This window comes from Mus caroli, chromosome 16, assembly GCF_900094665.2.
Source record: "Mus caroli chromosome 16, CAROLI_EIJ_v1.1, whole genome shotgun sequence".
Classification (NCBI taxonomy): domain Eukaryota; kingdom Metazoa; phylum Chordata; class Mammalia; order Rodentia; family Muridae; genus Mus; species Mus caroli.
This window is the reverse complement of record NC_034585.1, coordinates 23,810,023-23,837,194: the sequence shown is the minus strand read 5'-3', so window position 1 is coordinate 23,837,194 and position 27,172 is coordinate 23,810,023. Positions and strand designations below refer to the sequence as shown.

Genomic DNA, 27,172 nt, shown 5'->3' with positions numbered 1-27,172 from the left:
TTCGCCTGCTTGCCGTGTGAGACTGAGTAACTGCTAGATCCTTGGACTTCCATTCACAGCTGTGACTGAACCATTGTTGGGAATTGGGCTGCCGACTGTAAGTCATCAATAAATTCTTTTACTATATAGAGACTATCCATAAGTTCTGTGACTCTAGAGAACCCTGACTAATACATCACTGATTTAAAAATCTCCATTCTCATGTATTTCTGTGGCCACGCTAGCCTTCCTGTTAGTGTTACTCTTTACCTTTAAATTTCCTTCTTTTACCTCCTGCCAATCTTCAGCTGCTATACATTGTCTGAGCATGAGTACAGGTGTATATGTGTGTTCATGTGCATGTGTGTATATGATTGTACGCACTTCTATTTGGGCATATATGTGTATTCATATGCATTGGTGTGTGCTTGTATGTCTGTGTGGGTACATGTGCTTACACATGTATATGTGTACATATATGTGTGCTTCTCTGTGTACATGTGGTGTGTGTATTCTTGTCCATGTGCCGGTGCAAATGTGTGTATAGGATAGTGTGTATGCCATGTATGCATCTGTATATGTGTGGTGTGTATATGAGTACAAGTGCTTAGGTGTGGGCTTATGCTTGTGCATGTGTGTGTGTATATATGTGCATGTGTATATGTGCTTCTTAGTGTACATGTGGTGTGTATATACTTGTATGTATGCAGATGTATATTTCTACATGCATGTGTATGTATGTGTGCACGCCTGTGTTTGTGGCTATATTCCCTCTTACTTTGGTTTTATTTGTAAAATAATTTTCTTCACTTTAAATTTTCAATAGGTGATGTAACTTTAGGGCATTTTAATTCTATTTCTGCATCCTGTTTATTGATATAACTTATATTCCTGGTATAGGCCTGTTTTTAAAGAATCACCAATAGTATATACTTCTTGCAAACTTTCTTTGCTACAAAAATATTATCATTTTATGTGCCCATTTCATGAAACTCAAATAGAACTTCTTATTGATCCCTTTTATGTAAAAACAACCTTTTCTGTACTTTAGAGTATGGCTTCATGTGCCTAGTGACAGATTCTTCAAAATGCTTCCATCCTGATTTGTTCCCACTTTTTCCTCCCCACCATGTCAAGCCCATTTTCTTTCTTTCCTTACACTGTTCTAATCAACTGGCTTTTTTTTCATTGCCAATAGGCGGGGCATTAAACTGCAAAGCTTGAGGCATTGTAGGCAGACATCTTTCTAACCCTGCATTCTAGTGCTTGTTGCTCTGGCTAGTATTTCTGAGGTACAGTGAAACCACTCTAGCCTAGCAGAACTTCTTGCTAAGGGACTTGTGACTTGTCTCACGGAATGGAATTTCTTCTGCCTTTAGCTGCCTTTAGGTCTTCACAGGCCTGTCCTAAGTTCCACTCACTATCTTTCACAATGATCAGCAAGGCTCATTGTATTTGATTTACTATAGCTGGAACTTCTTTATGTATGAATTTGTGTGAATATTAAGTGACTTACTTAGATAATTCTTATGCCAATTAGCCCACGCTAAAAAGCAAACAACAATATCTATTAAGGTTCTAAAATATTTATACTTTATACGTGACCTTCACTGTGTACTTCTTCTGAGGAGATCATGTTCAGAAATCTGACCGACAATGGTTTTCTTCTGTACCTCGGTACAAATACTGACTCTACAGATGCCTACAGGCTATTGTTTGTCTCACTTAGTTTGCTGAGAACTCTTTCTACGGAATTGGCTATACACTGTGCTTGAGTTGCCCAGCTTGGCACCTGTGGATAGCTATGCTGCAGTGCCCCCACAGGTGTCCCCTTCCAATATTCACATTTTTGGATAAAACACTTTCCAAATACTCAGATATGAGAGATCACAGACAGACAGTACCCACAAATGAGGGCCATCAACCGAGTACACATAAAGAGTAAATTACAGTATTGACTCCTCAAGGAGGTACTGATTCACGTCACAAATCAGCACCGTCTGACTTCACAAGGCAGTGAGTGGAAGTGGGCAGCATTACTCAAAATATGTTTGTTCCTCAGGAGGTAACAGAAGTTAAGCAGTTAGTTCTGGGACTCCAGAGAACATCACTTGAGAAACAGGAAGCTGAGGCAAAGCAACCCATACCCCTCCTTCTAAGACAGAACAAAAACAAGAAAGTGGCAAAAAATTGTACAAAGATATTAATGGAGAAATCAAAATGTCCAAGGATAAAAATATCAGTGTTATTAGTATTACCATTTAACTCAACAGACATTCAGTCATTACCATTAAACTAACAAACAAACAAAAACCAAAAAACCACTGTGTCCTAAATGTCTTACCTTATACCAAGTGACCGATGGTTTGACACTGGAAGGAAAGTATCCGTCTACATTTGGACATGTGATCTTATGAATGCCATGTTCAATATACATCTTGTGCACTGGGAATCTCATGGCAGAATTGAAACAGCTGTCCTTCTGAACAACTTCCAGGGGAAATGCAACTTTGCTACAGTAAGTTGTGTTCCTGAAAAGGCAAGCATTAAATGATCAGGGAGGCTAATCTGCATTTGATTTAATAGAGCTGGGACTTCTTCATATGTGCGAATTCCTGTGATTATTAAGTGACTCACTGAGACATTTCCTATACCACTTAGTACCATACACTAAAAAGCAAACATAAATATCTCCTGTTAATACACTAAAATATTTTATACATGAACTCCAATGTGTATTGAAAGTGTTCATTTAGAACACTGTCAGGGGTGACATTTTTACTAAGGCAAAGGCAAGGATGGCATGTTTAATGGTGCAACCAACCTTTGAAAATATTTCCAGGATTTTAGCTTCTGATCAGTAAGTTTTAGAATTTTTGTTGTTTTACAAGATTAGACTTCTCAAAAGGAGAAACAGAGCCAATCCAGTGTTATCTCAGTCAGGAAAATTGGGAGGTTAATAGAAAACTCAAAATAATCCTAAAGAAAACTGTAACATAGTTTTAAAAATTGTTGTATGTACCTACAGGCAAGTGTGAAAGGCAAAAACACAGGAAACATCTTACAAAGAGTGGGAAGCACACACTTGTGTTTGTCCAGACTGAGCCATATCTCTATCAAGCTCTGTTCCACTAACCCATATCATATACTTCAACACTGGGCCCCCTATATGGTGAGCACCTTAGATGTTCTTTAATTAAATGTATAATGACTAAAAACTATGTGAGCATATTATAATCATCATGTCTAATCTTGGAAAGATGTAACTTCAACATTACCATTTGAATGTGAGCAATAAAATATAGGGAAATGCGTCTAACTCCAAAGCTGTAAACATGCCCGAACCTATCTAGAAGCTTGAATGAGAATGAACTCATAGCTTCCTACATTTACATGCTAAGCTTCAGTTAGAAGACCTATTTAGGTAGGACTAAGAAGTGAGACCTTGTTGGAGGAGGTGTGTCAATGGGGGTGAACTTTGAGGCTCCAAAAGCCCATACCATTTGGAGCTTTCTGTCTCATGGTTATCATCTCAAGACAGGACTTCTCAGCTACTGATTCATCATGATGCCCTCATGCCCTGCTGTCATGGTTTTCAACTTGATGGTCATGGACCCTCTGGATCCATGAGCTTCAAACTAAATGTGTCCTCTTATAAGTTTCCTTGGTCATGTGTTTTACCAGAGCAATAGGAAAATAACTAGTCAGAAATTAGTACAAGATAGAGGTTATTGTCAAGACAGGCTTGGCTATGCTGTTTTGTGAAAGATGTGGAATCTTTTGCGATTCTGGGCTAGAAAGGCTATTAAATGCTGTAAGCAGGGATTAACAGTCCACTCAAGTCAGAGCTCTGAATGCAGTTAGTGAAAGATTAATATAGGTTCTGTATCCCTAGGTGCAAGGCAGAGACATCAGTAGCACCAGGTGCACAGCAAAAAACAAATGCCAAGCAGAAACAGGGACTGGCTCCTTCCCAGAAACTTGCCAATGTTCACCTGGGAAATGTTAAAGGATTAACAATTGTTAAAGATGAAAAGGAGCTCAGAGAACAGGGATCCTGCTCCTTCACAGTATAGATAGAGATGCCAAGGGTATAGCTTTGTACACAACCTGCCTCAGTGCACCAGCTGAGCAGTAGCAAAGGTTTTACTGTTTCTGTCTCTCACCCAATGCTCTTTCCAACACAATCAGCATTATGCTCCTCCTAATAGCATTTTTGGTCATAGAGAATAAGAACATGAAAACTCAAAGCCCATTAGAAGCCCATGTGTGAATCTGAAGTTTCTTCCAATAAGATTATTATTGGATGATAACTTCAAAGGAGACTGCCCTGACTACGTGGATACTCCAAAGGTCCGATGATCCAGAGAATTTTTTTTAATAGAGCAGAGAATCTTTTCACCTAATAAAACAACATACATTTATCAAAACTTTGTTTTAAGTCTCTCTCAAAGGAGAGTTAACATCCATGATAGAGAAAGGAAACAGGGTTACTAATTATTAGAGGATGAAATGTGTTGATAGCTTCCATTAATTCAAATGTTACGTTTATAGCTCACAGAAACTTGGGGCTGGATTATCCTTGGAAATAGGGCTTTAATGATAAAGATATCATTAAGGCAATTGAAGTCATATAGATGGACCTTTGTCCCTGTTAGCTACTTCATTGTAAGTAAAGGGTAGGACACAGAATGGAAGAAGAAAGGATGGAGAGAAGGTGGGTATATGTAAGTCAAGCACTGGGAATGAAACCCCTCCTGCTAACTGTGTTCTCAGACTTGCAGCCTCCAAAGCTGACACCAATATCCTTAATAAATAGTGTGAAAATGTGTTAAATGAGGAAAAAAACAACCAACCAACCAACCAACAAAATATCTTTGTCCTATATGTGACTTTAGAAAACAAATCAAGGCCTGCTAGCAAACGGGGACTATGATAGCTAGCCCAGTTATGGACTTAGTGATTCTAAGTTTTTGAACAAACATCTGCATTAATATGTAGAAAAGTAAATGGACACTTTAATATAATTAACAATAAAGGCCCATGGATATTTTGAGAACAAAGATGATTTGGTAAACTTTAGGTTGCAGTTTTGGATTCCAAGAGCTATGGTATTCACTTGCTTCTGAGGAGAATTTTGGTTGAAATGTAAAAACATTGTGATAAATATATTGATGTATCCCAAATAGCCTTTCTTCTATAAACATATTTTGAATGAGTCGTCACTGCCGGGAACTTTAAAGACAAGCTAAGAGTAACAGATATGAATATACTCTTCATTGTTTATTTACTAGGGAAAAATGCCTGCAGGCATGGCAAATGTGTAGGCAGGATCCAGGGCCATGGACAGAAGCCAATAAACCCAACCCCATCTTCAGACAACATTGCTATGTATCACTTCTTAAAAGGAACCAGTTGTGAAGAATATTCTTAAAGACCTCTCTGCATACCACCTCCTTCTTTCCATCTCAGCTAGGTCATTGAGATAAAGTATAACCCATCTAAATGTGCCCATCTCCTGCCCAGTTGTCATGGCATAATCATTTAAATAATACCTTAGGGTCTACAAGGACAAAGAAAAGTCAAAGCAGAGATGCAGCCTACCTCAACATGCAGGTGTAATTGCCCGTGTCATTGAGGAGGGTGGGCCGGAACCAGAGCACATCTTTCTCCTTACTGATGCGATTCTCTGGGAGGCGGAAGTTAATGGGCTCCTCCAGGTCCCGGTCTTGCCTGGTCCAGTACCAGATCAGGGTAAGGCCAGAGGAATGGGCAGTGCTGTAGTTGTACTTCAGGAAGTGTTCAAAGAGGGGGCACTTGATTCGAGCCGGCTCATCTTCAAACACTTGGATTTGTCGCATGGTATCTAGTCCCCAGTCATCACAGCGTTCTGGAAAGGAAAAAGAAAGGGGGTAGGGGATGAGCTGTTTCACAAAACTCTCCAGGACACTGACCATTTCTAGGAGCCTTTTTCTCCAGTCATCTTCAATAATCTCCCTCAAGTAGACATACATAATAAACACGGGCAGTGTGCAGGAATTACTTCTCCACAGTCCTTTAGTTTTGTCTTGTATCTTTTGGTGCCAGCTATCTGTGTTTTGGTACTGTGAAATCTCTCAGGGACTAGAAAATCTTTTTAAAAATACATGGCTTTATTAAACCACAGAGATTGTAAGGTCTCAGTGATTAAATCATAACTGGAAAGTCAATTCCCATCTAGATGGAGAGAAGACTCCTAGCTATTATCAGGACTTCAGTTTGTGAGGCTGGATCTGTACTTTTCTGCAAAAATATAATGCAAGTCACAAACTCAATGTAAAATACACACTTGCCACATTAAGATGACAAAATGAAGCAGGTGAATGAATGGAAATATTATATTTTGTTAACTGATGAATTCAATAAACCCAAAGCATTAATCATCCTTTATCCATTTACATTTTGTGGAGCAAATCTTTAAAATTCAGTGTATTTTACAGCTGTGGGCTACCTCAAGCTGGGATGTACATGCATGTCAAAGGATGACCATACTGCGCAAACAGAACTGCAGAACATAGGGGGAAGATCTTCTAGTGCTTTAGTGTTATTTTTTTTACAATGTATTTTATACTGAAAAGTAACCACTGGTTAATTCAGGAAAAAAGATGTAATAATTACTTTTTTCCCCCCTGAGAGTGACATCAGAATGGTGTAATACAGAAGGTGCCATAAGAATACAGAACAGATTTCCGGGGGTAATAAGGGCCCTGTGAGGATAAGCCAAAACCCTGGACAACAATTTGATTTATTTCTTGTTCTTCTAAAAGTCATATATGTATATAAATAATATAGGTACCTAAGCATATAAAATATACATATATGATATAATACATTTTAATACATAAAATACATACAAAATTTAAACTTTGTATAAGCTTCCTTACATTCCAATTTGCATCTATATCTTTCCATTTTATTTATAATAAATCGAAATAGTTTTTTAAAAAAATCATATTATAACCAATGGTATTTTAATATAAAATAGTAACCAAGAATATAAAAGCACTCTTTTTTTTTTTTTTTGAGTGAGAATGGCCCCCTTAGGTCCCTATGTTTGAATACTTGGTTTCTAGTTGGCGTCACTATTTGGAAAGAATTAACAGCTGACCTTGTAAGGGGAGGTGTGCCACCAGGGGCAAGCTTTGAAGTTTCAAAAGACTTCTATCATTCCTGGCTTACTCTCTGCTTCATGAATTTCTCCTGCTTTGTGAACTATAATCCTTGCAACCACAAGTCCAAGTAAACACATTTTTTAAAAGTTGCATTGGCTGTGATGTTTCAGAAATAGAAACATACACAAAAAGAGAGCCCTCTACTATGAGTACTCTAAAGTAGTTATTAAGGAAGCCTGGGTACTCAAAAGGCATGCACAGGAATAGGAGTTTGAGGCCAGTCTGGTGCACATAGAGAGTTCTAAGCCAGACAGAACTGCATAGTGACTTCCAATTTTAAAAAGAAATCCAGAAAGGCACTAAAAGATGGAAATATCTCATTTATCCAAATCATCAAAGTCAGGAACATGTCCGTTGTACTAAAAACCAATTTATAAGATCAATGCAACATCTAACAAAATCCCACTGATATCCCTCACAGAAATAGAAAAAAAAAATACATTTGCAAAAGTGTTGTGGAAGCACAGAAGACCCTAAATAACCACAGAAATTTTAAGCAAAAGCATAAATCTGGAAGTGTAGGCACACTTGATTTCAAGTTATACTACAGAGCCATTGGTCAAAAAAAGGACATAAAGATAGACACGTGAATCACTAAAAGAGATATAAGGCTACACAATCTGTACCATCTGATTTTTTGACAAAGATGACAAAAATACACACTGGAAGAAAGATGTCATCTTCAACAAATGGTGCTGGGATAACTGGATATTAGAAGAATGTCAGTAACACCTTCTTTCCTTCCATTCACTAACCCACATCCAAAGAACCTCCATATGAGCCCAGAAACTCTGGAGCTTCAAGAGGGTAAGTAGGGAGTGCACTTTAAGATACAGACACAAGGAAGAGCTTTCTAAATAGGACTCTGACCACTCAGGAAATAATACTAGCAATTTAAGAGTGGATCTGTCTGGCTACAGGAAGAGGCCTCTTCAGGTTCCATGGCCCCATGTTAGGCAATTCAGCTAAGGTCATCTGCATTGAATCCTGAGAGCCTCCCCCATCCCTGGTCTATGTAACTTCCTAGAGATTCCTCCATCTCCTCCACGCCCAGCAGCTGCAGATGTCCATTCATTTTCCTGATCTTCTGGCCCTTTCTCTTGTCCTGTAGCCAGGCAGGACCTACCTCAAATGGAGGGATAAGAACACCAACTCACCCACAAAACTTTTTGACCCAAACTTTGTTATGTCTAAAAGAAATGCACAAAGATGGAGCAGAGACTGAAGGAATAGCTGACCACTGACTGGCCCAATTTGGAACCCATCCCATGAGCAAGCACAATCCCTGACACTATTAATGATACTCTCTTATGCTTGCAGACAGAAGACTAAAGTAACTGTCCACTGAGAGGCTCAACTCAGCAGCCAATGGAAAGAAATTCAGAGACCCATAGTTATACATTGGATGGAGATCAAGGACTGTTATGAAAGAGTTGAGGAAGGACTGAAGACCCTGAAGGGAATAGGAACTTCACGGGAAGATCAACAGTGATTAACCTAGACACTTGGGTGGTCTCAGAGACTGAGTCCTGAACCAAAGAGTATACATAGGATGGACAACGGCCCCTGGAACATATGCAGAAGATGTGCAGCTCAGTCTACATGTAGATTCCCCAACAACTGGAGTGTGTGCTATCCCTATAGCTGTAGTGTGACTGTGGAATCTGTTCCTTAACAGGGATGCTTTGTCTGGACTCAGCAGGAAAAGATAAAGTTAATTCTCTAAGGACTTGATATGCTGGGCAGAGGGGATACTCAAGAGGGCTAACCCTCTCAGAGTAGAAGGGGAGGGGGAATGCTGAGGAACTCAGTGAGGAGCTCAGCAAGGGGAAGTGTTTGGGATGGAAAAAAGCAAACAAATAAATAAATAAAAGTGAATCTTATACAATTAACAGTTCAGTCCAACAAAGAAAATTGCTGATTGAGTGGAGAGGCAGCCAAAAGAATCAGAGAAGACCATTGCTAACTACACATCGAACATGAGATTGGTGTCTAGAATATACAAAGAACCTTCAAAAATAGAATGTCAAGAAATCAAACAACTCAGTTAAAACAGCACCGTGGTACTGATTCTGTCTTACCAAGATAGAATAACTGTCGTTGTCACCACCACCACCACTACCACCACCATCATCATAAAATGGGAGCTAATGCTGGTAAGGATTTGGGCAAAAGGGAAGCCTTATCTACTATTGATGTGCATATAAATTGACCGTGGAAATCAGTGTGAATGGATCTCAAAAAGGTACAAACAGGGCTACTACATGGCCCAGATATACTCATCTTGGTCTTACATCCTAAGGATTCTATATCTTACTGCAGACATAATAGCTCATTATGGTCACTGGCACTCTATTCACAATATCTAGGGAATTGAATCAGCCTAGGCATTCATTAACTGATCAAAGGATAAGTAAAATGTGATACACACACAAACACACACAAACACCATGGAATTGTATTCCACTGTAAAGAAAAATTAAATGAGGCAGAAAAACAGATGGAACTGGAGAGGGTTATACTAAGGGAGTAATCCAGGCCCAGAAAGATAAATTTCACATTCTCTCTCAGAAGTGAATCTAAGCTTACAATTTGTAATTTGGGTGTTTACTTTGGTCTATTTGTAGAGGTTTGTAAGCTATAAATGGTCCATGAGAGGTAGATAATGAAAAGGCCATGGGGAGGGAGAGAAGAAGGACAAATATGTGATGGCGTATAAGGTGAAGAATGAAGAGTTTTAAGTTTAAGCATGAGTGGGATCAGAGAGATGGGAAAGAAAAGTATATCACCTGTGAATCAATCAAAACTAACAAGGTCTGAACAAGCTTTATAGAAATCCACTAGTTTGTGAGCTAATTTAAAAAAACAACAACATGATTTAACAACAAGAACAACAAAAACAGAAGAAATTTGAACAGAGGTTCTCCACACAGGTGAATAATGTTTCCTACAGAAGAAATATGTTATTGAATAAAAATCTCAGTGCCTACCGTGTGGTACCTTCCTACAAGCTGTTGGTCAGGGAGACTCCAGAGGCCTCCTAAAGAACATAGAGTGGTGTTACTATCCTTGGTTGCCCACCATAACTAGATAATATGACCTTATTCCTGAACATGCCACAGCTTGGTTAGAAAACACACAAATTAAACTAAAACTGACCAGGAACGTTTCTCTACACTGGCTGGCTCCTACAGTGTTGGAATGTGCCATATAGACCACTCGAGGAGAAAAATCATCAATGTTTTTACTCAGTGATAGTCTTTGTTTGATATAATAATGCTCTGCATAGAAAGATTTATCCATTCATACAACAGAGCAATGCATGTTATGAGAGGAAGCAACAACGTTCTCATTCTATTTTAGGAATGTTGCGCAGTACATGCTTTGTACTGTAAACCTACTTGGTCAAAATCCTATGGCTGGGGAGGTAGGAGGTAGTCTCCCTTGCTGTGGGATGGCTGATTATTGTTGTTTTTCAGAATATACATGCTCTCAAATTTTGTTCTAAATAGTTGTGTTTCTATCCATATACTAGTGTTGCTTTCAACTTTGTCAGAAGAGCTTGATTTTTGTTTGTTTTGTGTTCTTTTGGGATTTTTGTTTGTTTGTTTGTTTGTTCTTGCTCTGCAGTGGTCAACAATCAGTGCAGAGACTTATAAGTCATCAAGATGCTGAGAATAATGACTATTGAATGTTCAGTCTTATCAACAATCTTCCTATAGCCAACACTGAGAGAACATAAGAGTAGATGGGGCTGGAAGAACATAAGAGGAAGAGAATGTCAGAGGGCTTCAAAAAGCTGCCTTCTTGACATGATTTGGCTGTTGTACTCATGAACTCATGAGCAAAAGCAGTGGTTACATGTACAAGATCAAGCCAATGGATATTCCAGTATGGATTTGAGAAACTCTGATGAAGTTCCAGCCCTAGGCAAGCAGCTATTGGCAGGTGATGTCTGCTAGGAGAGGAGGAGTCTTCTTCAGGGGCACGGTCACTGGAAGGTGGTCCATGCACACATGTACATTTTATCATCCCTTATTGGACTGGTAGGTTTAGAAAAAAATAGACATGAATATTGGATGGAGTTATGTTCAGGGGCTTCTAGAGGGGTGGGAGAATAGAGTAAGGGGTGGAGATGACCAAGATATATTGTATACATAAAAAAATCACTATAATGAAAATTGAGTAATAATATGATCACTTTAATTTTTTATACATCTCACTTTTAATCACAAGTAATGGGAGGATTCAGCATGCCCAGGCACTGCAGCTGTACTTACATAAGCAGGCTTTTTCATTTGTAAATAATGTTTTTATTAATTCCTTGAGAATTTTGGAGATTGTCTTTTGATCATGTTCATCCTCCTCCAAAATCCCTCCCACATCCTCTCCTACCTCCTATCCACTCATCCTCAAGTTTTCTCTCCTGCAAGCTTCCTTCTCCCTGGCTAATCACATTTGTTTTTTTTTTTTTTTTTTGAAGTTGTATTAATTATTATATCCTCACATTACTTGAATGTTACTATTTTATAGCATTTAATTTTTTTTTCACAATTTCCTCAAAGTGTGAAAGATATGTTTTTTTCTGGAATGATTAATTAGGCTTATGATATATGCTATCTAAATAACATATATCAATTTGATAAGCAATAGAGCTTATTCATGCTTATTTTATATGTAAGAGCATTTTTCCTCCATGTATGTATGTGCAACACATACATGTATGCTGCCTTCAGAGAACTGACGAGGACATTGAATTCCCTAAAACTGGAACTACAGAAAGCTGTGAGACACAACGTGGGTACTGGGAACTGAACCAGGGTCGCTGGAAGAGCTGGGGCATTGCAGCCGGCCCCAAATCCTGTCACAATAAGCTGAATTATCTGCTTCTTATTGAGAAGGGTAAGTCATACCTGACAGTCATCCTTAATATGTCACCACTTAGGACTCTTTTCCGAAAAATTAAATGTTACATAGATTTTAAACTTCTTCCTTGAGATGGTTTTATGTTTATCTCTCTTAACATAAAAAATATTTTTAATCACCATCTGACAACTCTCAAAGTAGTCCTCAAAACCAGTGTATATTCTTTTTCTACTCTGCATGATCTGCCTCTGGAATGGGGAGCTATGATTCTTTCAATTGGGATGGTTGTTTCTATCTCCCTAAATCTGAGCTAATACTGAGATTTATATGGCAGATACAGTGCAGCCACAGATCTTACAACCTACAACCGTTTTGTTTTCGTATAATCCTCTTATTACTGGAAGAGTAAATCTAGTCCAACTCAGAGCTGAGGTGAGCACCAACTTGTGTACATATGGGCCACAGCTAAAAGGACAGCTGTCTGGCCAAATCCCAAACCTACAACTGCCCAAAGCCAGCCCAGCATAAATGCCCCAGGCAACCTATAGACTCATGAGCATAGCCACATATGTAACATTTAAGGTGAAGACTTGTCAATACATTTTTCAGGATTATTCCACAAACTATTTGCAGCAGTAAGTAACAGTCAACCCAACTATGTCAACAATTATTTTACTTTTGACAAGAGTCAAGAATTACATCTTTCTATCTCAGAAAAAGAAATATTTGACTTCTAAACAGTTCTCCAGGAAATTGCAGACAGTCGTTTCCAAGACTCGGTGATGAGTAACTTTTAATCCTCTTTCATTAACTTTGCTTTTTGAATTCAGCAAGCAAGGAGAACTATAAAGTTCAAAGGCTGTTTAAACCAATATGTATTTATGATATCTGTACAATATTACTTTTTAAAAAAAAACATTTGTCCAACTCATTAATTACATTTTCATTAGTGCTATGAAGCTGCCAAAGAAGCTTATTTAGTGTACAGAAATTTACAACAGCTTCTCTGATAAACTTCACAGTTTTCACATGTGACCCAATTCCAGTACTTTCTCGAGCTTCTATAAAACAAACATATTTTTCCAAGATATGATCCAAAGTATCAACAAGAATAAGAGAGATGACTATGCCAATATTAAAGGGACACAAACTAACCAATTTAGCAGATTTCCAAACACAAACCTTAAGCAATCAAGGAAATGTTGGAGAACAAACTGAGCTGCAAGCCTGAATGCAGCCAAGACCTAGAAACCGTCAGCACTATTACAAAGAATGCTGTTCACCCTACATACCGCCCTCCTCCACACATATTATAGACAGTTCAAGTAAGAAGAGGCATGTGACTTACTTGGGTCAATACACAAATGCCATTTGTGGTGGGTGTTTTAATGGCTAGGTTGTATTTCATCAAGCTCTCTTCTGTCTTGTGAAATACGACACAAAGACTGAGTCTCCCTTGTTTAGGTCCCTCCATGTAATGCAGGAGGTCTTCTAAGTCATAGAGACTGAGATTTTCTCATAACCACTACCATCACTCTATTCTAACCTGGAAAAATGAATCACATACCCCAAACACTAAAGAGATTTTTGTTTCTGTGGGGAGTGGTAAAATAAAAAGGACTAAAGGACAACTTTCAATGAAGGTTAAAAAATTATCAATGAAGGTCAGAAAACTATCAACAAAGATTTTATGCTCTGCTTCATTTCCTCTTCCCTCACTGAGAAGCATTCAACACAGAACTAAAGGGTAAGGGCATTCAGATTATTTATTTTGAAGACAGGGTGGTTACTATGTAGCTCTGGATGGATCTGGGACTTGCCACATAGAGCAGAGATCTGCTTGCTCCCCAGTGCTAGGATTAAAGGCATGTCCACCATGATTCTTCATACTTTGGGACCAGGTCCTAAGCAGGAAAATGAAAGAATCTTCACTAAAAGGCCAAATATTTGAACTTGGGGACTCTTGAATTTATTGTGCAGCCACATCACCCAAAGGAGAGTTCCAAAGTTGAATCTCACATTCCCCTTTAGAATTTCTAATCAGATTCTTAAATGTAATTGTAAAATCCAGGAAGATTCTACAAAAAAAAAAAAATTAAAAAAAAAACTTCTCAATGACATAAAGGAATTTAGGGAAATTTCAGATTATTCAAGGAAAATATTTTAAAAGGTATTGTGTGTGATTCTTAACTTTAGAGAGGTAAGGAACCAGTAACAGTCCTGCAGAACGAGATCCTGGAACAGAGGTATATTCAGAGACAAAAAGAGTAACTAAATTTTCCGTGTAACTGCAAATGTAAAAACTGTAATAGATGGTTTGCTAGGAAGTTAAAATTGAGATTTTCTTAAAAGGTAAAGTAAAAAAGGAGAGCATATAGCAAGTAGTGAAATTAGAAAGCCAGTCCAGGAAGTACAGCATTTCCCGATACAAACCACAAAAGGAAAGAAATTAAAGAGAAAGAAGAAAACTTTCAATTCAATCGCTCAAAGGGAAAACTTTCAGGGCAGAAATACGGAACATTCTGCTGCGAAGGTGCCTATCATTATGCCCATTGTGCCCCACCACAGGCAGTGAAAATAGACCTATACCAGTCAGGCATTCTGAAAACATTAGAATGAAAGAGATGACTCTATAAACTACAAAGAAGTATGAGTGAAAAAAGCTGCACACTGAAGAAGTAATGTCTGAAATAGCAGTGCTAGAGAAGCCTCCACATTGAAACTGAAGATTAGAAGATAAATAATAGGCATACAGGAAGAAAAAGAATTTCCAGTCTTGACTCTAACAGCACAATCAAGTGTTAAGGCCTTATTTGCAGACACATAAAACTTCCACGTGTTATTCCCCATGCTCTCGATCAGAAAGCCTCCGGGGTATGCATGTCGTGAAAACGATAAATAAAAATACAACGGAACCCCAGGATCAGGATTGGGCGATTCGATTTAAGTGAGCAAAGTAACACTCCACAGTGTGGCTGGAAAGGTCTCAGGATAACAGCCTTGTGGCAGAGTTCAGCGAAGAACAATCTACAGAGTGGAAATCAACGATAAGGAGACACAATCAAGTATCTGATGGATTACAGTGACATTATCACTGTGAAAAAAAAAAAGAGAAAAAAAGGTTTTCAGAAAAGCAAGACAAAGAGAGAAAATGAGTAAGAAGAGACAATCCAGAGCACATGGAAAATACAATTAATAAGTTCAAAAGTTAGAAAAGTAACCTAAAAATAGTAATATTGCAATGTAGGGTCTCATTATTTAAATCATCATAATTCAATTACACGTGCAATGGTTTTGGGTAGTGAGGAATAGGTAGGAAAAAATGGGAAGGTAGAAAGTGAAACAAGATAACTTTGATTTTATTACCACAAAAATCAAAATAGAATGCACTAGGTTGAGTAAGAAAATAGCAATAGGTGGAACAACATTATGAACTAACCAGTACCCTGGAGCTCTTGACTCTAGCTGCATATGTATCAAAAGATAGCCTAGTCGGCCATCACTGGAAAGAGAGGCCCATTGGACTTGCAAACTTTATATGCCCCAGTACAGGGGAACGCCAGGGCCAAAAAGTGGGAGTCGGGGGGATGGTATGGGGAACTTTTGGGATAGCATTGGAAATGTAAATGAGGAAAATACCTAATTAAAAAAAAGGAGAAAAAAGAAAATAGCAATATACATAAATTTATTAGCAAAATGTAGATGGAACACAGTTGAAGAAATAAATAAAATATTTAAAAGTGCCTTTGAGGAAGGTAACGAGAGGGGTAAGGGATACCATGAAATGTCTTACAATAATTGACAAAATTATTGTATTAAATTATTTTCTATAAGGCAATTGAAAAAGATACAAAGATGGAAAGGAATGAAGGAAAGAAGGAGGGAAGGAAGTAATAATGGAAGGAGGAAAGGAAGGAAAAGAGGAAGGGAAACTAGAAGGGAGGGAGGGGAGACGGCAAGGAGAGATAGAGGGAAGATGTATAATCTAATGCAACAGACAAAGCCTTCACCATTGCCAAATAATCTGAAAGGCACATACTTTCTTTTAGAAAATATCTTTGTTTGTTTTAATTGTGTTGCTATGAATGGATATAACAGTTAGTTCACTGTTCAATTATAAAGCACATATTTTAAAAGACAAAGAGACAGAAGGTTAGAACAGCTGAGTGAGGCTAGAACTTCACCATGGTGTGCCTGTTGTCTGGATGAACTCAGGAATCACAGCCTTATGTTTCCTAAAGGCACTCACAGTCTACTGATGCTCCCACAGGCAGCTTTATTGAAGCTCTGCTTTCATGACAAATAAATGATGGTAAAAGCAAGATTCTGAGATGAAAATTATCATTTTGATGTGGGAGATGTCTGACATTGTATGTTTCAAAAATAAAAGATGTAGTGGTTCAGCAATTACAAGTTTTCTTCTGAAGCTGAGAGACTCCAATGAGTAAAGGCTGCTGCACTGGGGAAGCTCAAAGAGCTTCTTTAATTGTCTGACCAATTTCATAATAATGAATGGCACTAATCATATTAAAATTGTTCATGATGCTGGGCGTGGTGGCGCATGCCTTTGATCCCAGCATTCAGGAGGCAGAGACAGGCAGATTTCTGAGTTCGAGGCCAGCCTGATCTACAAAGTGAGTTACAGGACAGCCAGGGCTATAAAGAGAAACCCTGTCTAGAAAAACCAAAAACAAACAAACAAACAAACAAAAACAAACAAACAAAAAAATTGTTCATGCGTGCATGTCATATTTGGAGTTTTGTAGTTATGTTGCGAATAGTGAAGTGGCTGCAGTGATGTACATTGTTTATATCTTTTTTTAAGACGTATTTATTTATTCTATATAAGTACGCTGTAGCTGTCTTCAGACATACCAAAAGAGGGCATCAGATCTCATTACAGATGGTTGTGAGTTACCATGTGGTTGCTGGTAATTGAACTCAGGACCACTGGAAGAGCAGTCAGTGCTCTTAACTGCTGAGCCATCTCTCCAGCCTCCATCGTTTATATCTTTCAGGCCACAGGTATTCTTAATTTTAAGTATTTGCTCAATTGCCACATCTCTGAAAGAAGGCTAGAAAGTCATTAGAACAGTTAATAGCAACTGCTGGGAATTTGGGGAAGATTACGCATGTTCAGGAGTGTCATGCATAGGTTTGAAGTTCTCAGAGAATATTCATGGGAGTAGAATATTTTCATCAAGGTGTTGGCCACTGTCTCTGATCCCTCACTCCAGACTCAGCAACTGTTTCTCACTTCACACAGACCCATTCTACAATCTACCTCATTCACAGAGCCCCACCCTAGATGGCAGATCAAAGGACCATCACTGGGAATTTGGACAGAAACAAAACACCTTGCTGAGAGTCGATTATAACTTCATTAATGAAACCCTTTAGTATTATAACCTGGCACTGGTGCCTGGAGGTCTTTACAGCCATTAGTAAAGATGGATAGAAAGGAGATAGGAGAAAAGGAGAGCCAGCATAAAATCTCAGTCACAAACAGATACTTAGGAAGATGGATACCAAGTGAATCTTTGGTGATCACACTATGGCCTGTGGCAGACACTGAGCAGATCGATGCTCCTCAATAGTGTGTTCTTCTCCCAGATCCATGGAAAGGCCATGTATGCCTAAATCTTAGGGTCTGAGCATGTGATTTAATCTAGGCAAAGAAATAAGTGTCCAGGTAATGTGTTTAAAACATTATACATAATCTTTGAGGCTTCTTCTAGCCCGATAGGGAGATTTTGTAGAACAGAACAACAAAACAAAACAAAAAATTATTTTTACTTTGAAATTGAAATATAATTACATAATTTCTCCCAATCCTCTCCCGCGTGTTCACCTTGCTTCCTTTCAAAAGCATGGCTTCCTTTTCTTTAGCTATTATTGTCATATATACACAAATGTATGTATGACCAAAAACATACATATATCTAGAAACATAAATACAACCTGTTTAATATGTTAATATGTCTAGTATTAGCTGTATACATATGACTTCAGGGCTGATCAGTTGGTATTAGATACTCATGTAGGAATATTCCCGGGTCCAAATATTTCTCCCATTCTTGGCATTTCTTAATTGCGTACATGTATGCCTTTGTCTATGGGTGGGTTCCATAAGATTTCCCTCTTCCATATTAGCCTATCTAGTCTGGTTTAGGTTAGGTAGTCATATTGCCAAGACTTGATGGTTGTTGCTTCTATGACATTTCTAGAAGACACTCTCACAGTAGACTACATGGTCCTCTGGCTTTTAAATTTTGTTCTCCCTCTTTCACAATGTTCCCTGAGACTTAGATACAGGAGTTATACAGTAAATGTATAAATGAGGCTGGGCACCCAATGAGAACTTGTTCTCTGTCTTTTTACTGATTGTGATTTTCTGTGATGAGAAGTATCCTAAGATGGGCTCCAGTATCCCTATCAGTTGGAGTAGAGCTTCCCAGGAAGAATGTGATCTTAATGGTTCAAGGAACTTTCACATGAAAGGAATAAACACATTTTAAAAACCTCTATCAAATTAAGGCATTGAGATTTATCATAAAAACCAACATTGCCTATCATGACTAATGTGGAGAGGTTTGTTTCCTAGCATAAATAATTCTAAAAGAGATACTTTTAAAAAATAGTATAATACTATAATAGAAGCAATAGCTTCTCAAGGAATAGTAAGACTTGGCACCTACCTCCCCTGACCCCTATACTGGAATTGGTCTGGCTTGAGCTTACTCAGATCTTACGCACATAGTCAAGGACACTGCGAGTTCATATGTGTAAATGTCCTGTTGGGTCCATGAAATACTGGATTGGTTTTGGTGCTGCTGGTGGTGGTGGTGTTAGTTGTCTTCCAATTCTGGCTCTTATGCTCCTTCTGCACCCTCTTCCATGATAATCACTTTGACTTGGGAGGAGAGTGTTTGATATAGATGTTCCATCTGGGGCTTCTACAGAAGAGTCATTGCTAACTGATAGCTGCCAGGAGAGGGAGAGTTAGTTTTCATTAAGGGTACGATCAATTGTGCTCCGGTGGATGGATACACAGGCAAGACTATATGGTCAGTACAGATTGGACTCAATGGGTTTTTTAAAAAGAAAAAAAGAGAGAGTGAGAACAAAAAGTTGGAGGACAAGAAAAGGTTGGATATGGGATGAGTTGGGGAAGGGGCATTAATATAACCAAAATATAATGTATGAAATTCTCAAATAGTTTATACATATGTACAAGTAATAAGAAAATAGTATTTACTGAAGGACTCTACATGGTGACATGTAAATAAAGACTGTAACTCAAATTTTCACCCGAGTCCACTCACTTAATATATATTTTGACTAAAGAACATGTAGTTTATTTTTAAAGGAAGAAGACATAACTATATCTGTTCAGTGTCTCCACTGTATTATATTACATATGAGTAAGACTGTAAAGTGAACTAGACACCTTTCCCACAGGGATTGAGAATATACATATCGGTATTCATGAACATTAGCAAAAAGGCAATTATCGTTGAGCTTCTCCTTTGGGGTATATATCCATTTGAAATTTACTGTGTGAATTTTTAAGTGTCTCTAGCTGTTACCTGAGGATATTTTTTAGGGCATTTTACAAATTATTCAATGAACAAATAAAAATGAAATCTATGGCAACAGGCTGCAATGTTGTATAATACCAAATTAATTATATAATTCACTCCAGGCCCAGGCAGGGAAAGGCTGTTGTATAAATAGAGTCATTTCTGATACTAGAAAAGGGAACATATCAAATTACTGGTTCAGTGTGCTACTTTTTATTTAAAATGCCTTTTCTTATACAGCTTACTCCACAGTAGAAGTCCTGTCTAAATTGGCCGTTCATCGTGAGGGAGACACAAAAATCATCATTTCTCTCAGTCAAAGGGTTTCTTAAGGCTGAGCCTGGGTGACACACAGGAGTAATGGAAAAGCTGTGCAAAGCCAAGTCACTGGAAAATCCAGCCCACGCTCCTGACAGCAATTAGCATTTATATAGCAGGGTATACATTTTAACTAATTAATCTCACAACACCCTCTCGGGCCTCATGCCCATTCCCACATTACATGCCAGGAAATGGAGACAGAGAGATTCACAGGCTTCCTTTTGCCTGAGTGGTAGCACAAATAAGAACGCCCTGGACATAGATGCAGGACACTTATTCCAAATCTATGCACACACATTCAAAGCAGGATATTTCCCATAGGAAAGCTGTTCATATATTTGTATTTATTAAATATTTATTGAGAACTTGCTGTGGCACTGAGCTGAGGGTTGAGGCATATAAGAATGCAGGATGCTCAGATACAGAAAAGCAAGAACAAAGGTCTGCTTTGTAGAAGGCATATGATAGACTTACATTCCAAATGGACTTATTTTCCACATAAAATTTACTTCTGCTATGACCTCAGATAAAATGCTTCTTTCATCTTAGTTTCTGCACACATAACTTAGCTATACAGCAACAGACTTAAAATATTGTGTGTGTGTGTGTGTGTGTGTGTGTGTGTGATGTAACAGATAAATGAGGTAAATGAACTTAAGGAGAGTAAACGTTGACTCTAGATTATAGACCTCCCCGTCCGTGATTTTGTGGATATTTTTGTGGTGGGTTTCTGTGATGGAGGAAGCATCTCCAAATACTAGAAACCAGAAGGAAACAGAGAAGTGACAGGGCTGGGGTTCTAGTATCTCCATCCATTCCCAGAGGAACCTAAATTTCTCTCAGTAGAATCCAGCCTTAAAAGCTCTACAGTGTTCTAGTGTCACAGGCTGGTAGAAGCCATCAAGGCTCATGCACTGGAGAACATTCAAGATTCAAACTATACCAATATATTAGCTTAATCTACAAGACAAATTTGAATTGGTGCTAGCCCATAATGAAGTTACTAGCCTTAATAAAGCTAGGACTGATACAAAATTAGCCAAATGAAGCAGGCTGCTTTTGCTAGAGCACAGTGCCTCTTCCCCCTAGCTAGCTAATTAATGAGCATCTCATAGCAGGTTAGAAAGTCGGCATCTATGCCAACATCTTGAACCTATCTTAGAATCAATTTTAGAAAATAATTTTGTTCAACTCTACCACAAACATATTAATCACATGTCCATCTAATTAACGGTAGTATAACGTGGATTGGTCCTAAATTTACTTAACCTCTCTTATCTGACTTTTCTGGTGAAATTACCTAGAAAAGAGGAAGTACGATGTTTTCAAGATTTCAGGAATAGTGAACCTTGAAAGCAGATCACTGCAGGATGAGACTGCCTCACATAGAATAATTGTTTCATGACAGGAACTAAGGTTTAACCATTATGTAGGGACATCATGATGGTTAAGAAACTGGATTGCTCCATAAGGCGGTACGACCTTGTGGGTCTACAATGAGCTAATAAGCAACCAGATCAATGTGTAACCAAGGCTACACATATACATACAGCACATACTTTTCATGCCCACTCTAACTCTCTCTCTCTCTTAAACCTGAAAGTCAGCACTTCTGAAGACACGAATCTCTCATCTTCCCAATATAAGTATACAGAATACTAAAGTAACTTCTGGCTTTCACCATTACTATTCAATTTGGGTTTTACAGTTAAAGATCAGACCTCACTGGCTGGGGTACCCTCAAATCAGAGATCTTTCTTATTCCTCTTTTTAATACTAATCAAAAAATAATATTTAAAAATACATTTGTTAATATATGGTTCTGTTATTTTATATTATAAAAAAGCAAGAGTGCAGGATGGTGGCAGTAGTGCTGAGGCTACATTGGAATTATTATCAATCCATTTCTACACTCCAAACTGCAATCAAATGTTGATTAGATCACTGTGAAAATCTTCACACGAGAATCTTGTAGTACTACTATTGTGAATGGAAGTCAGAGAGTAACTGAAACAGAAGAACTGGGTTTACATTCCTTCTAGTAGTTTGCTTAATTTTGTGTTTTCAAGTGATATGTGTGGCTCAAGGTGAGAGCCAACAGTAAGGAAGCCACATCCATTGAGCATCATGAGCATCAAGGAAAAATCAATAAGTACAGGTAGGGTTGTGTGACAAATATGGCACTTTCAGAAAGAAAACAACAAGTCTCCCAACAAAGCAGACTTGTGGCAGAGAGCAAAGCATCATGGTTAGGGAATTAAAGACATGATTCATAGGAAAGCTCTGACACCTATCGGCTTTATTCATTAATTGCTAAACCACATGCTAAGCATCCCACCATGTACATATATATATATATATATATATATATATATATATATATATGCATGCAGCATGTTAGAGATTGATAAGTCAATTTGACACGTGAAAAGGTGGGTGGGTCAGAGATGGTGGTAGAGGAAACAGGAAGAATAAATCAAAGGTACCCAACACTAGCCACGATAGCCAGGGTAGTCAATGAGACCAATGATGTCTGTCAATTATTTTCAGCACCTATTTTACATCTAAGAATCAAGGCTCCTAATAATAGAGAATTTCTATGCAGCTTGATTGATATGTATGACTGTACAAATCTTCTGTATACTGGGAAAATTCTAATTACAATTATAAGTACTAGATAAATTAACCTGTTAGTTGTCATTCTGGGTTGTGGCAGATCTCCAGGTCTGTGACAGATCCTGTATCTGCATGTCTCATCTACTGCCCTTCTATAGCAACATCTCCCCTACTTTTAGAGTTTGGGAATTTTAAGATTGACTCATAGCTACTCAGAATAAAGGTGAGATTTCCTAGCATGCCATTCACTTACATGTGATGAGGAAAGTAAGTTCAAGCCAATAGGATGTCTAAAGGTATCCTAGGGTAGAGACTTTTTGTAAGAGACACTAAAATATAGCTCCTGTATATCAGTCCCTATATCTAACTGCTTGGGGCATGGATATGGGAGTTATGGTTCCATCATAGGTCAATAGAATGGAGGTCACACTCTAAAGTGGCTGAATCAGGGCAGGATTTTGCACAGCGAATGCAGCTGCTTTTCCAGTCCTGAATTATCTACCTCTAAATATTACTAAACACTTTTATATTGTTTAATAACCTATATTAAATAGGTTATTCTTTTGATAACCTATTTAAAAACTTGTCCTCAACTTACCACTGCCTTAGGAGCCTGACAGGATTGAAGACTTCAGATCGCATTGGAATCTAATGGTAGCAAATTTGTCATTTTAAAGATGCTGTGCTGATCCTTGACCTCATTACAGTTGCAAGCACATTCACGTGGACACACTCTTATTTTGAGTCTTCTTACTGATCACTGATTTATGACCACTGTGTTGAGGTCTCATTTCCCCTGCTATAGTGAGTAACCAAACAATTCCTAAGGCTCTATATCTCTTTCATTGATATTTATATTTGAAACATATTTGTCCTCTAATAAAAACATTTATAATATCTAGGTGTTTCACTATCACTGTCTTACAATACAGTGTAACAGTTTACAAAACAGTTTACAAAATTTCTCAGATCACATGTGTAGAGAATATGATATGTGATCTTGGTAAAATCTTAAAACTTAGATATTGTTTCTTTGACAGAGAGTAAAAGAAAAGTCACAAACAAGGGTATAAAAAAATGCCCCTGAAAGAATTCCTATTTGTCAACTAAACCATCAAAAGGAAAGAGATGGAAGTGAGAGGTAGGAGGGAGCTGAAGGGCTGTGAGCATCCATCATCCATCCTCATGTCACTTGGGCTGTTCAATAGTACTCGGCTAATAACTTGGCAGATGGCTTTCCTGGACCAGATAATTAGAAATACCTTACTCCTACCAAAAAAAATGGGGGAATTTTCTTGATTGAGTAATTTGAAGAAAATAGAAAATAGCCCTGGACAGATAATAGCAGATGATAAGATTTTCCAGATATGGGAAAGATGCCAGATTCAGAAAAAGGTTCAGGCTGGGGAGGGAAATCCACAAGGCACCCTTCAGCTAGGTAGAGACTGCTCCAGAACAAGTTCAAGGCAAAGGTACACTAATCCTCCATGTAACACCAGCTTTTTCTCTTTCCACTCTTCTAATGGCTGTCATTTTCTATCAACTGGAAGTGGCAGCTTTGTCTGATTCAAAGAAAAAGCCCAGTAGATGTGATTAGCAGGCAAACATGAAAAGAAACAAAAAGGAAAAAGGAAGACAATGAGGGGAAACAGAGAAAGGGAACACTCACATGCTGATCGGACAAGAAGAACCATTTATGACGTTTAAATTCATAACTGCAGTAGCTAATAACTTAAGTCACAGGGTGAAATTATCCACAGGGTCCCTCAGAGTCCAGGTCTTTCAAACTTCCAGCTACTACTGAGTCAACACACACACACACACACACACACACACAAGGATATCTAAAAGTCCTTTCTTTTACATTCGATGTCGAGCTGAGGGTCATCCCTAATTTTGTGAGCACAAATGACACCTCCTGCAGTTTTCCTCCTGTCAGAGGATTCTAACAACCATGAGGCAATCTAGACCATTTTTATGCTGATAGGTCTAGACAAGCTGCTCAAGGTCTCCAAGCTTTTTTATAGTTGCCAGAAAATCATTTCACAGCTGGTTCTGAAGCCCCAGGAAAGAGACCCTGAACCATCAGGCTTTAATAGCCATAAAGGGTCCAGGGCCACCCTCCCTACAGTTATACATAATAAAAAGGAAGGTGGGACAGATCATGCAATGGTACCTAGAAAGGCTCTGGAGTTCCCATCACAGAGGTGGCAGAACTTAGCAGGCTAGAGAATGGATTAAGGGTGGGGTGTTTCTGTACCATGGATCCATTGTTTTCTTTAAAAAAAATTTACTATAATGAGTATCTTCGCATGGCTTAAAGGAATGCAGGACTGTTGTGACAATAAATAAACTGGCTTATGTCAAGTGTGGCACAGTACACTAGGGAGCTTCTAAGCAGTCATTAGCTAGGCTTTGCACTTCTTTTGTTCTCTCCCTAGCAATCTTTTCTAATCCACAATTAAGATGTAAAGATCCAATTACTACTCCAGTGGATTATCTTTCAAGCAGCATTGAAGCCACTCTGTGTCTGTTCAGTATGAGATGAGACTCATTCCAGATCTTATGAGTACTGGAGAGCTCTAGAGAAAGTCCAGAAAAACATGGAATTTGCCCTCAAATTTCCCTTGGAGGAAAAAAAAAAACAAATTATATGTATTGAAAATAATGGTATTTTACTTATCATTGTTGGTTCCCTGAATATATGTGTTGTCAATATAGAGATAGCATCTAGCTCCAGCAGGATATCTCTAATCTCCCACTCCATGGATGTAATAAATACAGCCAAAGGAGATGCTTTAACAGTGCAACAATATGTACTAAAGGTCGGGAAGGACAAACGAAGCTCTTCATATCCCCAAACCACTGTCCTTCTGAAGGGTACAGTGGCAAGTCTCAGGCAATCTCTATTCTCTTCTTCATCTACTTCTTAACCCTCATGGTATACGTGAATAAGTGAACGCTCCCACGTGCAACAGCATTTCTTGTTTAAGAGATAATGTAACAACTCTTTGCAGCATGCTTAGCCTTGAGATGACCATTGGTACCCACTTCTCTCTCCATCCCAAACTCAGGATAGCCAACTTCAAACTATGCTCCATAAATGCTACTGGTGGTTAATTTATGATGACTGAGCGGCAACAACATGCTTATGAGTATAGAACTACAAAGGAGCTTTAAAGATACTTAGGGAAGTCTTGATAGTTTACAATTAGGTTGCAGGCTTCTGAGTTAGCCCAGAGTTATGAGTTAGCTAATTTGATGTCAAAATATAACTCATTAGAGGCAAGTATTGAATCTCTTTTTTTCACCTCAAAATTTATAGTAAGAAACACACCATGTACCACTCAACAGCAGAAGGAATTCTGAGCATCCTCCAGGTATCTATGAACCGGAGTCTTCAGCCTGTATTTGTTTCCTTTCTCAGTTGGGGAGGGAGTTATTCCATCAAAGCAAGTATGCACCCTCAGGTTTAATTTGGATAGCATGTGATACCCCTATTGAAGAATATGCAGCCATTTTTTACTCACAAAGACAAAGCTCATAGAGGAAAGCACAACTTGTGAACCCCACTGCAGCCTCCACCAATTCTGGGAGAATTGCCTGGAGCCAAAGAAGCCTACTGCTGTAATCACCTGCCAGAGCAAGAGATGCAGGCTCCAATCCTGCCACTGCCTTTAACAGAAGCATCACCTGTGCACATCACTGTGGTCTCATCCAATTTTAATAATGTGTCAAACATGCAGATTTTCCGTGAAGTCTGACAACAAAAGATTCCAAGAGATACTCAGGTGAAGGGAGCATTAAAAGCTGAGCTCATGAGAAACAGAGCTTGGGAAAATGCCTGCAGGTGATAACATGGTGGAGGAAGATCTCAAAAGGTGGAGGTCAGAGTGGCTAGCTTTTCAATGGTCAGTCACCTAGAGGACAGAGCCAGCTTTCGGGAAGAGAGGGCATGCTACTGTGAAATTCCCATCTAGGTTTCTAAATATTCAAGTTATCTGTAACTCTATGGGCATCTTAGAAAAGAGGTAACCCTGGCTGCAAATCAGAGCTGGGAAAAAAAACTCAGAAAACATGTGGCACAAACATACTATACCAGTTTGTTTCTGAGCCCATTGTGGTGAGGGAATGTGTGAGGTGAAAAAGCAGGTTAGCAACAGGGACAGGGTGAAGCACCCCTGGATTTCCAGTTGTCTGCTCCATATACTGCTCCAGGTAAAACCAGATACAAAGGAGGGTTCATTGTATCTGGAGGGCCCATACCAAGGTGCCCCTCTGAGAAATCACACCATTGGGACACACCTGATTTAAGGGAAGTTTATTGTAGGAGAAGGGAAGAAAGTGGGGTCCTGCAAAGGGGGTACAAGCAGAGAAAGGAGAGACAGAGAAGGGCAGAAAGAGAGAGAGGTCAGCGAAGAACACATGGGAATAGAGAAAGAAAAAGAAGAAGGGGTCTGGGGTAGCTGGCAGTCCTCTTTACACGCTGCTGCTGCCTCAGCTGCCTCACACCTGCTTTGCACCTGCCTCACACCTGCTTTGCACCTGCCTCACACCTGCTTTGCACCTGCCTCACACCTGCTTTGCACCTGCCTC

The 27,172-nt window shown here is 38.7% G+C and overlaps 1 protein-coding gene across 5 annotated transcripts in view; it reads right to left on the bottom strand.

Annotated features, from left to right (window-relative positions):
* Positions 1-27,172, bottom strand: part of Il1rap (interleukin 1 receptor accessory protein) — a 144,335-nt gene that overhangs the window by 48,710 nt on the left and 68,453 nt on the right. For all 5 annotated transcript variants that reach the window (XR_003835140.1, XM_029470628.1, XM_029470627.1 and 2 more), the window contains exons 3-4: positions 5,584-5,869; positions 2,324-2,510 (exon numbers count right to left, since the gene is read on the bottom strand). Coding sequence is in view for 4 of the 5 variants with exons in the window: in XM_029470628.1 (XP_029326488.1) it covers positions 2,324-2,510; positions 5,584-5,869 (473 nt within the window). In the remaining variant the exon portion in view is untranslated. The remainder of the gene's footprint in view (positions 1-2,323; positions 2,511-5,583; positions 5,870-27,172) is intronic.